At 35.5% G+C, this 17,484-nt stretch overlaps 1 protein-coding gene across 1 annotated transcript in view; it reads left to right on the top strand.

Moving 5' to 3' along the window:
* LOC134529164 (solute carrier family 35 member F6) overlaps window positions 1–17,484 on the top strand; it is a 59,891-nt gene that overhangs the window by 20,776 nt on the left and 21,631 nt on the right. The window contains exons 4-6 of the mRNA XM_063362976.1: window positions 2,246–2,399; window positions 10,837–11,055; window positions 14,868–14,978. Of these exons, the coding sequence (XP_063219046.1) occupies window positions 2,246–2,399; window positions 10,837–11,055; window positions 14,868–14,978 (484 nt within the window). The remainder of the gene's footprint in view (window positions 1–2,245; window positions 2,400–10,836; window positions 11,056–14,867; window positions 14,979–17,484) is intronic.

Here is a 17,484-nt window from a genome sequence, read left to right on the forward strand (position 1 = left end):
TTTACATTTGAAGTTGCTAGTGACGACCATTGGAGCAGTGACGAGTACCGGTGCACTTACCTTACAATATTTTGCCAGTAATTTGTATTCTCGTCAACTGCATCTGTGTTCTAAATCATCAAAACTCTCCTTCAGTTCTAGAATCAAGTATTATTTATGTACTTGTGCCTTCAGCACAGCAACTATTTTAAGGTGAAAAACTGTGTTCTGTTTGTGGATTAACTGATCATACTTAATCCTGCCAGAAATAAAGTCCTTTTCGGCATATTCAATATGTTCTAAGTTTAATCTTAACAGATGAAAGTTTTATTCTTAAAATATCATCCCGTAAAAATAAGTGTTTTAGTATCAAGATATCCTGTATCTGAATTGTATTGAAAAAAAAATAGCTTGCCAACTTCATGTTATGATATATATTTTGGGGAGCTTAATTTAGTTTTCTCAGTATCTGCATAAAAATGTGACTTCAATTGTTGTCATCATTTTTAAAAGCCAAAAAGCTGGTTACCAAAACTTATGATTGTGTATTTGGCTTCTTGTGGATGTCAGACTGTTATCACTGACCAGATGTGCATTGATGTGGGAGGAAATGATAAATGAGACATCAGGGAACAGTAGACAAAATATAAAAAAAGGCAACATTATTAGAGCATTTTGCTGAGTAATTTTTGTAGGGTTACAACCAGTTTTCAGTACTTTAAATTCTGTTATGTTCTCTGTGGGTTTATTTGTAGTATTACAAATATAATTTATTACTTGCAAAATAATGTATCATGGGTACATAATGTATCATGGGTTGAGTACTACAACTAGGGAACTAAAAATTGGCAAAGTATGGCTAAAAGCACAGAAAAGTTTCAATATGATAGGTTCACAACATGCTACAACTTCAAATTCAGTAATGGTTGGGAAAGTCCTGGCAATCTCTCTTTAAAAATAATTGCATATTTCTTGAAACAACACATGTGTAGTTAGTTTTCTAGTTGTAGTACCCAACAATATTTTATTATGTTAATGTGAATCAATACTTATTAGTTAAAGAGCCATTAATCAATAATTCAGGCCAACAAAGGCACTCTAATGAAGCATAATTTACAACCTATAAAATTTATGTTAGTTAATTCTAGAGTCAGGTAATCACAACAAATATAGATATAAGAAAAAGGGCAAAGCTTGCAGAAGACATTATGACTCTGAAGAAAAAAAAATAGAAAAATTATACAAAAAAAATTTCATGGCAAAACTTGAAAACATAAATTTTGGTAAGGGGAAGAGACTACTAATTCCTACATGAATGTTCTATCTACATTGAGGAAAGCCCAGATGGCATGGTGATTGCTATCTAAGAACTTGAGTAAGTTCTTGCACCAGCAAAAACTCAATTTCAAACGAACTGAAGTCAAAATCCATTAAACAGGGCACCAAAAATGCTTAAATCATGCATGAGATGGTAGTGTTCAAGAGTTTTACGGTGAAGGTAATTGATAAGAGGAGAGGAAAGAGTGACATCACATTGGAAGTGGGGAGAAATGAAGCCTGGGTAGTGAGACTTGCATCTTTTCAGTCGTGCACAGTAATTTTTTATTGTTAGCAGTGATAATTATTACACCTACCTGCAGGGGCAGCTGCCCGCCTCGAAACATCTGTCGTTTGGATTCATAGGTGCCACAATATAGAGAAAACAACTAATAGTAAAACAATATATACATAAACAACCTAAAATTTTCAGGCACAAAGCCTTTCGAAATAATTTCATCGAAGCATTAAAAACAGTTTATTTTGGCGAAGTGCCTTATATTAGTACATACAACTAAAACCCAGTTCCAGTTCAACACTGAAATACAACAATTGAATTAGTATCAATAAAGCAGGTTAAGTGTGAATGATCTCCAGTTCCACGGTTGATGTGTGCCCCTTCGAGCGAACCACTGGATCCGCCACTGCCCACCTAGAAGTTTTAGGTACAGCAGTTCATTGTAGACTTAAATATGTCACACACTTTTTGACTTTTGGAAGCTGAGGGATTTGGCAATCATGCCAAGTCAAGTGTTCCTTCGAGGAAATAATGGAATTTATTCTTTTTTTTTTTCTTTTACAGCCTTCTGTGAATAAGATCTACATTATGTTTGAATCTTAGTGTTTTGTTACTATCTTTGTTGTCTCTAATAGTTTTTATGTGTTTTGCACTTAAATTTTACTATGTTAGAAATATAAGACTGGACCATTAAAATACATGATATTCCAGGATGGTTCACATGATGAAAACAAACTGGTGAAAGGCAGTCGTAACTTTAATCCATTGGTCCTTCTCCTCCCAGCAATGTGTGATATGGTGGCCACATCAACAATGTACGTCGGTCTAAACCTAACCTACGCTTCTTCATTTCAGATGTTGCGAGGTAAGCGAATTGTTTGGTTGTTAATTTCTTTTAAAATTTATTTCTCACTTATGTCTGAGTTTAGCCTAACAGTTAAACTTCAGTTTATTTTTCTTTTTAAAGCAAAAGGTAAGTTCCATAAATTTAGCTGCTGCAGAGAGAGAGAGAGAAATAAATTTTTTGTATCGCTCCAAGAGGGAGAAAGAAAGGACTGGTGTTCACGGTAGGAGATGAAACGGAAAGCCAGAAGAATGTGAAATAATAACTTTGAAGAGGTTCTGAATCCAGCAGAGAAAGAAGAGTGAGATTAGTAGGAGAAGAGAAACTACCAGAAGGGAAAATGTAGCAGAGGCATTAAAATTTATGAATATTACGGTAAAAGAGCTAGGGAATATATGGTCTACCAGTAAAAATCGACATAGCAGTGGGATTCTTGTGGTTGTAATAAGTATTTTGCAGATATCTGAATGGATAAACCAACACACCAAGTGAGGCGGCACAGTGCTAAAATATAAAACCTTCATTTGGGAGTCCAATTAAATTCCTGTACCCACTACCCTGTTTTAAATTTTTTACATTGTCCCAAAATTCCCTCATGTGCCAATGCTGGGATGGTTCCTTTGCCATGACTGATTCCTTTACAAATTTTCCTTACTTAGGTTGTTGTATATGTGTATTAAACTTAAGTCACTGTTGACTAGATATGATTAGACATAAAGCCAAATAAATAATTAAAGCCAGCACCAAGGAACTAGCAGTGAGATGTGTGAACATTTATTGTTCATTAAACTGGTGGTCAGCTTGTAACAAGTCACATTCATGCCCGGCTAAGACGACAACTATTCCTTGTACAAACACAAAACACTTGATGCAACTCTGTACGACTGTTTGAAGGTAATGGTGTGTAAAGTTTCTGATTATTATTTGGTTTGAAACTGTTGAAGATAATTACTGAATAATAATGTCCGAAATGAATTTCCACTTTTATTCTCCTCGACGACTAAATTGTTACATGTTCTTTACACTCTAAAACCGGCAGAAAACACATTCACCGATCATTACTCTTCTGTGCCTTCATGAGATAGTATCCCTAGCAACTCTGTCACCTAGGTACAAAAATACACGGGATATAAATCCCGGTGGGCCAGCGGACCAGCGGGCCTACGTCTCACGTCTGGGGTCTACAAGTTCTAAGTAAAATGTCCAAAACTTGAAGAAAAAAAAAAAAAAACTAAGGTTGATATTTCATTGCGGCACAGCCCCGGCACCCAAATGTGAAATTGTCCGTCCTTAAAAACTCATATTACTATATTTGTGAGCCACCGCCCCTACCCCACCAAACTCTTGGCACAGTACTTGAACAAAGACTGTTGAAACAGAGCACATTACCAAACCTTACAGAATATTTCAGTTAACTGGGGACTTCCCTGAAATACTGCCTTACTATTCACTGCAACACTTATTCTTACAATTATGATGAAGTTAACCCCCTCTCTTTGAGGGTTTCCGCTTGCTATGTCACCTCTCTCTGTCCCTCTCTCACATCTTGTCTCTTTTTAATCAATACCGAATTCTGGGATTCCACAGTCAGATATTCCCACGGTCTGGGCTAACGTCTCTCTCTTACACAGGACGCGATAAACTATTGTCTTTCGGCACCGCTGTGTCGCCACACATCTCTCTTTCTGTTTTAAAACTACTATAAAGTACACACGTGAAATTATTATTATTATTATTATTATTATTATTATTATTATTATTATTATTATTATTATTATAAAAGAACACTGAAATGCCATAAAATACTGAAATTCACACTTCCACAATTAATACCTAAACCAGCAAAGTGAAAGCCGATAAAATTATAGTCAAGAGACTTTTTAAAAATAAACTACTTAAACATTAAAATTAATTACAATAATATTACAAATTATAAAATACAAGTATGAAGAACTAGGTTACTATGACCTTGAAATGCTGGGAAGGGCAGTCTTGCAATGTTACTAGTTGTGTTATGTCATAAGGGACCATTTTTAAAGTGTTGTGCAGTTTAGCACTTGCAGAGATGTCCAAAAGTAAAATCTCATTGTTATGTTTATGTTTTTATTTAGACGTGACTAATTTCTTATTGTTTTTTTTTGTTTTTGAAATATGAAAAAATTGTATAGTGCTACAACTGTCTTGGTTATGCACAATGTGAAAGTATGATCATTACCATATAAGGAAGTTTATTGAAATTTCACGTAATTTTAAAACAAACAATTTATATGATAAATGATTATGTCAATAATTTATATTTTAAATTTGTGATTGTTTAAAAGTAATATTGTCAATAACATACATGTGTTTGTATTGTTATGAAATTAAGTATGTTGTGACATCACAGGCGTCAGTATTGTTAAGTGGCATTTTTAAATCAATTGTAATTTAAAAAATAGTTCTTCCCAGGCTGGTGTCCATGTTCTGAAAGTTAAGTAACGCTCTGGTAATATCTGGTTACTAAAATAGTTTGGCTAGGCATCCGTCAATTTAAGATGGCTTGGCATTGGCCTGGAAGATCAGTAGTTATTTAAATAAGGAGGTAGTCAACAATACCTTAAGCAGGATCGTTTTATTAAATAAGCAGATTCGGCCCCTGAGGTTAGCCATACCATTTCCTTTTTATGGCTGTGGCGTAGTGACACCAAGTAAATTATGTAAAAATAAGTGTGTGGAACAAAAGTGATAAAATTCATGAACTTTAAGTATTTATTCTATTGAAGTACTATATAATCTTAACGCTCAGCGTAAGAATAGATTTAAACAATAATCTAAAAGTCAGTCCAAAACGACTTGTTTAACCAGTGGTCTTGAAAAAAGATATGCAATTAAATACCCTGAGAAACTAGTTGAGAGCATTTTTAAGTACTTTTTAATGATTGGTGACCCAAGTTCAATATATTTTATGACCACGTAACATTCTTGTGTGAAAACATTTGCATTTTTATAGTTGCATCCAAAGTAATCCAACATTTTACCAGCATTCAAAGCATACCGTGTAACTTAAACGTATGTGTATGTATTTTGTACTAACAAGACTTGAAAATGTCATTTTAAATATTTGAAGTTAAATAAAGTTGTATTCTCTCATATTGTCCCATTGATCATATGTGTCGGCAGGTCCGGGGACCCGGACCCCTTCCTGCCAGGATTTAAAAGAAAAGAAACACAAAGACGGAATGAGAAAATTAAAGCAACTTTGCTACATAAGTTTACAGAGAATATTTTAGATGAATTATTGTAATCTGCAGTGAGCTGCCGTAATGTGTTTCCTCCCCATCATAGCCCGACATGCCTCTCACACAGAACCAGCAGGGATTGTGTTTCCAAGTAGTCTATATTTAATTCTGCTTTGCATATCTACTTTTGGCTTGTTTTAGTAGATCATCAAATAATTGACATAAGAACAAAGTATAAAAAATAATGAAATAAAAACCAAAATATATGAATGTTCTGTTTTCTTTTATCAAGCAAAATCATTACTTAACTTTCTGTGCGTGAACATTGGAGTTCTAAAAGTCTAATATTCCCTGAGATTTTAGTGTGATAGTCATTATTTATTTTGAAATTCAACTAAAAAGAAACTTGCTCATAAAAATGATATACAGTAAACTCTCGATTATCCGTGTTAATTGGGACCTTCCGATGCCCGGATAATTGAATGCCCATAAAAAAACCCGGATAATCCGTTTCACCACTTAAAAATGGTGTATTTACTGGCAAAAGAGGGTCTCTTCAGTAGAATTCTATGAGTACAAGCAAAGGCTTTGTATACCGTGTCCCAGCTTATTGGACCGTAAACAATACTGGCACTGTGTTGCCGCCATCCTTATCCTGTCCCCTTTATTGCTACGGGAGGGAGAGCGGAGGCAGTCCCAACTCAGCATCTCCCTCCACCCTTTTAACGACCTAAACCAAACATACAAAGCATTGTCAACATCCGCGTGGGTAGATGTTTTCATGCTTTTACGTTTAGAAGGCCCTGTCTGATCTACTAGCAAACTGCAAAAGTTTTTCTTCACTTTTATTAATGTCTCGCACGGTTTGTATTCCAATTCCATTTTCCTGTGCTAATTTCGCGGCAGTTTCTCCTTTTTTTTAACCTGTCCACAACTTCTAACTTCTCTGCTATTGTCAGCACTTTACGTTTCCTTTTACCAGAAATGATTACAAAAACAAATGTGCCTGGGAGAACTGATGTAAATAACTGCGTGAAAAATGCCTCTTCCAGCCGTCAGGAGTGTGGGAAGGTAAAAGAGGTAGAAGGACCTTTTTTTTTTTTTTTTAGCATGGCGGGGCGCTGTGAAAAGAACGCTTGAAAAAAAAATTAAAAAGGGGGGGGGGGGGGGAGTTGAGACGGAAGCAGCAGTCAAGGCATTCCTTTTTGGTTTAAAGTGTGACAAATTGACGGGTGAAGGTGGCGGGGGAACGAGGGTCTGAAGGGTCAGGTAAATAGCTTTCTGACAGCAGTAAAAAAAAAAAAAAAAAAAAAAAAGCGCAGCGGGCGGGCGTAGCTACACCCCGTCATTTTTTTTACAACTTCATAAAAAAAATCAAGCACGGATAACCCGAAAACCGGATAATCCAGGCCCGGATAATCGAGAGTTTACTGTAATTGTTATACTGGACTCCGCCGTGACAAAATCCTGGCTCCGGGCTTGTATGTGTACTTGTGTGTGTTACGTGTATTTTTATTGTTTATTGTCATATGCATGGTTATCTTAACATAAAATTTAATTCATTAAAAATTCTGCTCACTGAATGGAATGTTATTTGTTAGCATTTGTAGTATTGCTTGACAGCAATGTCACCATCTACATTTTAGGCAGTATCCTATGCATGTTTATGTGTCCCTACTTACATGGATATGTTTGTGTGTCCAATAAAGCACATAGTCATATATATATATATATATATATATATATATATATATATATACACACACACACACACACACACATATATATATACACACACACATATATATATATATATAAAGTAGAAGCCGACAGTGTTCACGGAAGGGAAGCAAGATTGCAAAGATGGAAGGTTTAATTGACCTCAACAGATGTAGAAAATGTCCTTGTGAGGAGTCTTACATGACAGTATTATGAGAGAGTGTATGTTGTAAACAGGACAAACAAGACTAGAAGAAGAGCCAAGTACATCAGGAACAGTAGGTGTATGAGAGAACTGCAAGAGGAATGAGGAAATGATTTGAGATAAGAAGTTGAGTGAAATGAAGTACTTTGTCCCGTCACATTGGAGAGGACAATGAAGAGTAGAAGGACAATGTGATAGTATAAATGAAGGCATTATACAGGAGCAACTAAGGGTTTGGAGTACGGACGTAAGGGACTATGGCGTTGGACACATGAGCTGAAATGAGAAGGATAAGTGAATCAAGACAAGGTACAAGTACAGATAAGTTAGATGGTGGTTTGTTTCATTATATGGGAACCTTGAAGTGTGAGAACCCAGGACAGTATAGCATACCTGCCAACTTTTACGGATTGTCCGTAAGTTTTACGGATTTTAATACTATTTTACGGTTTTACGGACGTCTTTAATATCTTACGGATTTATTTTTGCGTGGTGGTTTATTACCGTTCACTGTACGGGCCATGTATACCTGCCAAATTTTACTGTACCAGCCATGTTACCGACGCACCGACGGAAGGCGGAATGAAAACAAAACAAGAGATACTATATTATAGTTATTTGTATATGGTTTGGACTGGACAGTCTACGGTCGTTTCCCAGTTACCGCAACGAAAAATTGCTTCCTTAAACGGAGGAACGGACTACAATTGTGACGTCAGCCCTACCTCCTTGGTCTGTTCCTTGTTCCTTATATTACGACCAAAATGGCTGACTATTGTTCGTAGTTCCAATGTAGTGCTGCGCAGCCTTTTTTTTTCATGTGTATTTACGTGGTGGGAACCATGAGTAAGCTAGCCAACAAGAAATATATTCAGACTTACCGTGCTGCGTATAACAACGAATTCCCGTGTATTCTGAAATTGCAAAAAGGAGAAACTTTTGTGTTTTGCACAGTGTGCCGGTGTGATTTTAGTATTGCTCATGGAGGTAGGTCTGACATAACTACACACGTTAAGTGTACTAAGCGTAGGAAAAACGTGCTTTCCACAGTAATTCAGAATGTGAGCACATTTTCAGTATGGTGAAGAAAAAAAACAGAACCCAATTTAGGTCCTCCATGTCATCTGAAACTTTGTAGTCTATTTCTGTGTTGAAATCAAGGAATTGTTTGTTATGAACAAAGGTTTACCTCAGATTTATTAGGTAAAGCAAAGAAGGCAACTGCTGCACATTCAAAGTCTTTAAATTGCATCAAGGATAATAATCAGGAGATGACTGAAATATGTAACAAACATGTGATATAGCAAGGCATGTCTTTAAGTAATCTTGTTTAGTGAATACTATTGCTTTTGTTTTGTACTTGATCATTTTGCTTTTCATATGCATGCTGTGTAAATTGGCACATTCTGGATAGGTTTAGTTTCCCAGTACATTTACAATATTGACTGTATGAGGTTTTCATTCTAGGCTATCGATATGCCCTTCATGTCATTAGTAAATTAGCAGAAACCAAATGGAATAGAAAAATAGAAAATAATTGCACATAAAGCATGTAAAAAATTGCCGCATTTGATTTACGATACATTTTCCCAATTTAAAAGTTTTCTTGATGACCAAACTAAAAAGTTGGCAAGTATGGTATAGGTTCAGACAGTAGGAGATGAGTGTACATAATTGTGTGTAAAAAGAGGTATGTCTGTTAAGTAAACAGGTGTATTAAAGACCTGGGTGTAGACTAGAGATATGCTGAGTTGATCTTAGCAGTAACAGTGACATGATGACCTACATGTTGGCAGTTGTGAAGTGATATTGAAAAACAAAGTATTTGCACGGGAAATATAGAAGTGCTGCTTGTGACAGACAGTCATGTCCAAAGGTTAAGGAAAGAGATGATAACAAAAAAATATGAAGCTGACGTATACAGAAACAAAGTACACAAGAAAAATCAGAGAGATACTAGGAAAGCAATAACTGTTAGTGTGCAAAAGAGAGAAGATTGGAACACTGTGAAGGAGGAATGAGGAAAGAGGGAGAGAGGCATTTTACATCACTGACAACCATAAAATGGATTAAACAGTGAATAATGGTAAGGATTATGAATATAATAGTAACTGTTACTTTTAATTTTAATTGATTTAGATTCAGTTTGAATAGTTTTGTACCATATTATTTTGCAACTTTTATTTTCAAAAGTGTTTTTATTTTGTTTTTGGTGATATATATTGTGGCAAATATTTGTTTGTATTTGGTAGATTTCTTAACGTATCAGGCATTGCATGAAAATATTTCTAAATTATTACTTTTATAAATGTATTATCTTTTTATGCTTGAAATTGACACTAACAAATCTCTTAGACAGAAAATATGACACCTTTTTCTATTATAGATGATGTTTGTTTTCTATGTTAAGATTTCATATACATCAAAAGTGAATCAAAATATTTTATTATCTAATGCTTGTCTTACAAAAATATTACAAATTATATACGCTTGCACTTTTTTGTCTCGGTAATAGTACTGTGTCAGATGGTTTGGTAGTTTCTCATTCATTCCAATATATAGCGAACAGTATTTTGGTTTGTTTATTTTATTAGGCTTTTGTTATTTCATAAATGAAAAGTAAATAAAATTGCTACAATGATGATGTCTAAAAAGTAAAAATGCAGTTTTTTTGGGGCGACTGAAATGCTGCCCCTTGGAAGGGCAGCCCTTCAGGATTTTTCTGACAGTAGTGTTTTTGAAAGGTTGTCTGAATTGCTGCCCCTTGGAAGGGCAGCCCATCAGGATTTTTTTGACAGTAGTGTTTTTGAAAGGTTGTCTGAATTGTTGTCCCTTGGATGGGCAGCCCTTCAGGATTTTTCTGACAGTGGTTAGTTTGTGAAGTGACCTGACCTAACATAACCTGACCTAACCTAACCTAACCTAACCTAACCTAACCTAACCTAACCTAACCTAACCTAACCTAACCTAACCTAACCTAACCTAACCTTACCACTGTCAGAAAAATCCTGAAGGGCTGCACATCCAAGGGGCAACAATTCAGACAACCTTTAAAAAACACTACTGTCAGAAAAATCCTGATGGGCTGCCCTTCCAAGGGGCAAGTTTTCAGGATTATTTAAATACTTAAAGAAACATGTTTTCAGAAATTGGATGGGCTGCCCTTCCAGTCGCTGTAGAAACAAACCATTGCCAGAAATATCTTGAAGGGCTGCCCTTCCAAGGGGTAACAATTCAGCTCCCCCGTTGTTTTTTTGTGATGGGTAGTTATAGTTTAAATTGCGACAGTTTTTAATTTTATTTTTTTAATTTTCAGGAGCTGTGATTGTGTTTGTGGGAATCTTTTCAATGCTGTTTCTGCATCGGAAGCTAGTGCTGCGAGAGTGGTGTGGAATACTGTTTGTCATATCGGGCCTCGCTCTAGTTGGCTTGTCAGACTTCTTGATACCAGGTGATGACAACCATGCCAACATCACTCTCACTGCCTCGACTCCGGCACCTCCCGACGCTCACCCCACGCACAAGGTTATAATAGGTGAGGACCACAGCCATGCGGGACTGGGGATCTTGGCGGTTTATCCAACATCAATATTATAGTTTTGACAGGGATACCAAACAAAAAATAATATACAGTACAATGATATTTAAAGTTAGATGTGATAAGCTATAGAATGAAAAATACAGATGAGCATTGGTCTCATTCAGAAAATCATCATGGAAATGTACCCGTGAAGTGTGAACTGTAACCCGCTAGAAAACAGGAGACACAGTACTGAAATGAAAATTGACAGTAACGATAAACTCTGAGTTGACTAAAAACCTTGGCAGCGCAGTAATGCGAAAACCCACCCGAGAAACCTGAACATGGGCCGCTACAGACCTTTCACTGTACTAGGCTCAGTTCACACAGGGTCGTCACAAAATCTGGCAACCACCCAGGATCATCAAATTAAAGAGTTCCTTCAGAGAGTAGGAAGGATGTTCTATTAAAATTTGTTTTACTTTTTTATTTAATACTGGTCAATTGTTTATGTTTGTTATTTACTGGGATAGTAAATTGTTAAGTTTTATTCCCATGTAATTTAGACCATTTTCAAATTGCCTGGTGTTATGTTCTGCTGTCCTCAATTTACTAGAATTTCTGGAGTTATACTGGTTTTTTGAAATTTGTTTTTTTTTTTTTAGGAATGAATAAAAGAGTTCTTAGAATGTTTCTTAGAATGTTAGAAATTTATGACAGTCAGGATTTTAGGTGTTTTAAATTTTGGCTTACAGTGAGATGATTTTTGAAGTGAAAACTTCTTTAGCCGCGTTGAGCGATTTTTGATAGAGGCAAAACTTATGGGTTTCTTGTCACCGACATGCTAGTGACGTGTTGCGCCAGACTGGCGAATCGCAGCGGCCTGTGTACATGTATATGCATATATACACTAATACATTGTATATACTACTTGACTGTATCATGTGCGTGTTGGACTCTTTTTGTATGGGTAAAATCTTGTGAGTTCGTGTCACCGACATGCTGTAGTAGCAGTAAGTGAAGTTAAATTGACCACGTGAAAAGTTTAATTTGTGTTATACTGTGCATTGCCCAGTGAACACATAACCTAGGTTTGACATCACTGGTAAGTCATATCTAGGTAATGAATTTTTAGATAATTTTGACATATCACTGACATCTGTTGTGACTAAAAAATGATGTAAAGATAAATTTTATCATGCTGACATCATACTGATATAATATCAAAATCATTTTCTTACGTACATTTGACGTAGAAATGATGTCATATTTCACATTTAAAAACAAAGTTTTAATTTTTCACTTTTGATAGGTACTCTTTGTTCACTCTTAGCTGAATTATGAAATTAATTATATTTACTCTTACAACTACGATGAAGTAACCTCCCCTCCCCCCTCTTTGAGGGCTTCCCCTCGCTCGGTCACATATCTAAGTCATTCTTTTACACCTTATGTCTCTTTTTAATTGAACATCGAATTCTGGGATTCCCCAGTCAGATATTCTCACGGTCTGGGTTAACGTCTGTCTCTATCTTACACAGGATGCAATAAATTGTCTTTCAGTGCTGCTGTGTCGCCACACGTCTTTCTTTCTCTCTATATACAATATTCACTGTCTTAAAATCACTATAAAATATATACAAATATTATTATAAAAGAAATTTAAATGCAATAAAATACTGAAATTCATACTTTCACAAATAATAACCAATCCAGCAAAATAAAAGTCAATAAAATTATATTTAAGAGGCTTTTGAAAATAAAATATTTAAACATTAAAATTAATTACAAGAACATTACCAATAATAAAATATAAGTATGAAAAACTAGGTCACTACGACCTTGAAGCCATATAATCAGCTGATCCCTTCTGAATGACAAAATATAATATTGATTCTTTTAAGAAATAATTTTAAAAGCTTGGGAATGCAGGGTCTTGCAATATTACACATTATTTTCATCCAACAGGAATTATCTCACTATATCTATGTTCATAGAAGCGTAATACTTTAGCTATAATGTTGGAAGTCAGATTTATGGTGCTACTTATCTTGGAATTTCATATTTTCACCAATGAATTTATTTAGTTTTATGGGCACCATTTTCCAACTATTAATCTGAAATAATTCTGACTGTCAATTACGAACTTTATGATATGTATTTTTAATCCACAACATGTTCACATGAACATCATTTCATTTATCCCCTTCACAAAGTTTAATGTTATCATTTAAACAATTTAGTTCGCTTGTACTATAATGTTCAGTATAGTTGGACAAATGAAACATTAATGCTGTGGACCAATTAATCAACAACAAATAATTCTATAGGTCACTTTATATTATAACTTATATTACAAATTATTAGACAGAAAAACAAATTGTAATCATCAAACTATAAGGAAAAATAGTGAAATTTTAGTTAATCCAAGTAGTATAAAGTATACCATTGATTCAGACAAATACCTCGACTAGACTTCAAATGTCTGTGGAATTATCACTGGGCTTTATGTCACAAAGAAATGAATATTCAAGCAAATTCCAGCAGCAAATATACTCAATATTTATATATCAGTTTTGGCAGCAAAATTAGTTCATTTGTCTCTCCAGTGTAATTAGAACTCTAAACTATATATATATATATATATATATATATATATATATTAAATATAAGATCTTTTTCATGAAAAGAAAACCATGTCTAATTAGTAATTTCCTATGGGATTTGGCTTTGTTGTCAATATATAATGTCTCAATATACTTTTGACTTGAAAAAGTAACATCTTTGCAACTGTCTATCCGTTACTGACTGCAATGTAACAAATGGTAGCAAAAAGTGATGAATCTCGTCCAGTAATGATTCACCAGAGAAAACGAACTGTAACTGGGACGCTCTGGGATCAGCATGTGGTCGACACCCTTCCTTCATGACTGTTGTCACGGGTCTAAAGATGATCCGCAGGCAGTTTGGAAATTGGAGTTTCTTCTTCTTTCTGTTACGCATTTCAGCACTTATTATCAAATTCTCACTTTAATTGTTTCATAGTTCAAATTGTCGACGACTCAACTACTCTGTAGTAATTATTATAATTTCAGAATAATAATTACTGTTCTCGATGTATCACTAAAATCAAATTAATTAACTAGCAGGCATCAGTTTAATTTCTTTTCTTGAATATTATACTGCTGCTGTTACCACTACACTGTGTGTGTATGTTTGTGCATCCTCTCTGATGCTCGAGTGGCACCTAGAAGCGTACAAAATTCAAATTTGCACTTGACTGTTTGCTACTGTAATTTTGTAAGGTTGCGTTTATGGACATACGGTTTATATCAAAAACTGCTTTGTCTTGGCATTCCCTGCCATCCATTAAATTTATGTCCAGCGATTTCCAAACAGCCTGTATTTGTGCAAGAATATATCCCTTCCTCATGGTGGTTGAGGGATCAGATCACTCACCTCCAACTTGGGTGACCGGGTTTGATTCCCTGTGGAGTGACAGACATTGCCATGTGCTGGTGGGTTTTCTCAGGTTACTCCCGTTTCCCCCACCCATTCATTTCATCAATGCTCCATTAGCACACATCACCTTTCATTGTTTCTAAAGACTACAATGTTGACGAGATGTTAAGTATCTCCCACAAGAGATATTTGATGAGTGCTGTATGTTGTTTTTGCACTTGTCTTCTACAATGTATAGTTTGGTTCTAAATACCTCCAGCTGTTTTGGAGCCTATGGAGCTGTTGAAAACCTTAGTCCCAGGCAATAACACAGTATATTTGCTGTCGACCGCACTGGCCAGCACTGCATGGTGTGTGTGTTGCAGGTGATCTGCTCATCATAGCAGCACAGGTGATTGCTGCAACTCAGATGGTCCTTGAGGAGAAGTTTGTGTCTGGTCTCGATATTCCTCCTCTGCAAGCGGTTGGTTGGGAAGGTAGGTAGAGTCATTCCACACAAATACTTTGTTTCCAGAGAACTGTGTTCTAGTTTTCTTAGAAAGAACTATTCTATTATAGAGAATGTGAATAAGGGGTTCAACTGTAGGAATTTCGTATCAACATTTCACTGTCTTATGACAGTTTAGTTCATGATTTAATGCATCTGAAATCATGATGTGTAAAATGTATCCGCCTTATAACATATATCTGACTTTCATGGGAACAGAACTTGTTCATAACATTCAATCATATAATTCTACTTTCGTCGGAGTATCATATTTTTTTAGTTTGAATCAAATTTGAGTACTTACATCAAAATATTCTTGAATGTGTTCATGAATTCAAAAAATTAAAGTGAATAAAGTTTTTATGACAGTTTGAAAGTTTTATTTTAATAAATATTAAAACATGGTATTTTAATAAATATTAAAACATGGTATTTTTCATTAATGGTTTGAAATACTTAAAAACATAACAATAAAAGAAGTTTATATTCTAATAATTTTTGTGAATTTGTTTGCAGTAGTTGCACATTTGTTATTTTTTCCCTGTCTTGTTTTCAACGTAATACAAAATTTTCAGATGACAGATTTTATACCCGTCTGAACTTTAGTAGTTCTGTTGTTCACTATGCACATCTTAAAATAAATTTTGGGTAAGTATATAGGGCCCATTCATAAATTAGATGTGCACTTTGCGGTTCTGGTTTTTATTTGTTGGTTCGGTTTTTACGTGAAGAACCTTGTTATAGTTTTGGTTTTTATATAGCAAAAAAAAAAACTGGGTGCTACACAAAAGACATGAATGAGGTTTGTGGCTCATTATTTGGTTATTAAAAACAATTTAAAAACAAAGAAAAGTGGAATACACTCTTTACTTTAGCCTAAAACTTTATTTTGTTTAAGTATTTTTAAACTAAGCTCAAACCTTGAAGTATGTAGGCCCGATTAATGCTGGGAAAAAAATCCTGATTGCGAAGACACATTCTCATTTTCTGGTTCAGCAATTTTTGGCACTCATTTATATATTTTTCTTACAATTAAAATGTAATTTGTTCTTTATAGTGTACAGTTTTAACTTACTCTGTTTTATAATGAGCATTTTTTGTTTGCATGCTTTTTTTTATATTATAGTTGGCCTTTAACGTACAAATTGCCAGAAATCATAACATGCCAAGCAGGAAAATCAGAACTGCCAATGTATAAGACCCCATATTGGTTTCAATTGTGTTATGTGCCATTAATTTTTTTTTTCCAGTTATTAATTGAAATTGTGTCTTTGTTAAAGTAGACATCACACAGAAAATTGTTTTTAGCAGCCAGTCGCTATAAACTTTAGGAATTCCATTTAAGTATATTTCGCTTTAACAAAGACAAAAATTAACCAAACAAAATTATGTCCAAAAAATTGTAGGATTAAGATGGCATCTTTGGGTTCCTCTCCCTCTCCAAATTAATTGTGACAGATAAACTATGCTCTATTACATACATTTTTTGTGCATCATTACATCACGAGATGTTGTTGACATTGAAATAATATGTTTGTTGACCCGGCTACCGACTCTGTCCCAGGGCCTTGACGTGGCCCATGGGGAGCTAGGCTCGACTTCCCCCTGCGCGGATACACTGGAACTTACCGACCTGCTCTCAGCGGCGGGCACGCTACGTTATCGGCGAAGATGACTGCCAGTGGGGTCTTGAGGTGCCCCACACACCTCCGTCTCTGTACTGGAAAGCTCGTGGTCGAGAGATGAATTCGAGCAAGTCAGGGTTATCGGTTTTATTGGCGTCGTTACATACGTTGACAAGACTCTGAGTAATCACACAATGAGGAGTTGTTACGTATAAAATAGTTAATATTGCAAACGGCAAGTAGTCCAACTTAAATGCTGACCAGGACACCGCGTGGCCTAGCCCCGAAAGTACAAAGATCGCAGTGCTATTTAAAATGCTCCAGGGAGCTTTAAACAATCAGGTAAAACTGTCTACCGCCGGGGTAGGCCTCAAAGATGAATAGAAAGGGTTCAAAGATACTTAATGGCGGCGGCTGTTAACAGATCAGTAACAAGCAACAGGTTGAAGTCGACGAGGTGCGGAGATGCTTCCTACCCCAGACAGCGAACGGAAGAGACTGGGCATTGGCCAAGGTGTCATGGCCGCAGGAAGTGGTGAATTTACAGTTAGTTGATTAATATAGCAAAGCAAATATACTTAACATGTTTAAACCCTTCAAAAATTACACGTTAATTTAGGATTAATTACTACATATTACAATTATTTTTTTAAGTTCATTATCTTTAAAGGGCAAGTCTTTACCGCTCAACTGAGGGTGTGCGCCAGAAGGGGTCACGCATAGCGCTGCTGCGTTCTCATAATTAGCTGGAAACAATTACCCAGGGAAAAAATAGATATTGTAAAAGAAAACCATACTTTAATTTGACTAAATTATAAATGGTACGAGGCCGTAACACAGCGCCTCTGGCCGGGCAGCTGAACACACGCA

This window comes from Bacillus rossius, chromosome 2 (genome assembly GCF_032445375.1).
Source record: "Bacillus rossius redtenbacheri isolate Brsri chromosome 2, Brsri_v3, whole genome shotgun sequence".
Classification (NCBI taxonomy): domain Eukaryota; kingdom Metazoa; phylum Arthropoda; class Insecta; order Phasmatodea; family Bacillidae; genus Bacillus; species Bacillus rossius.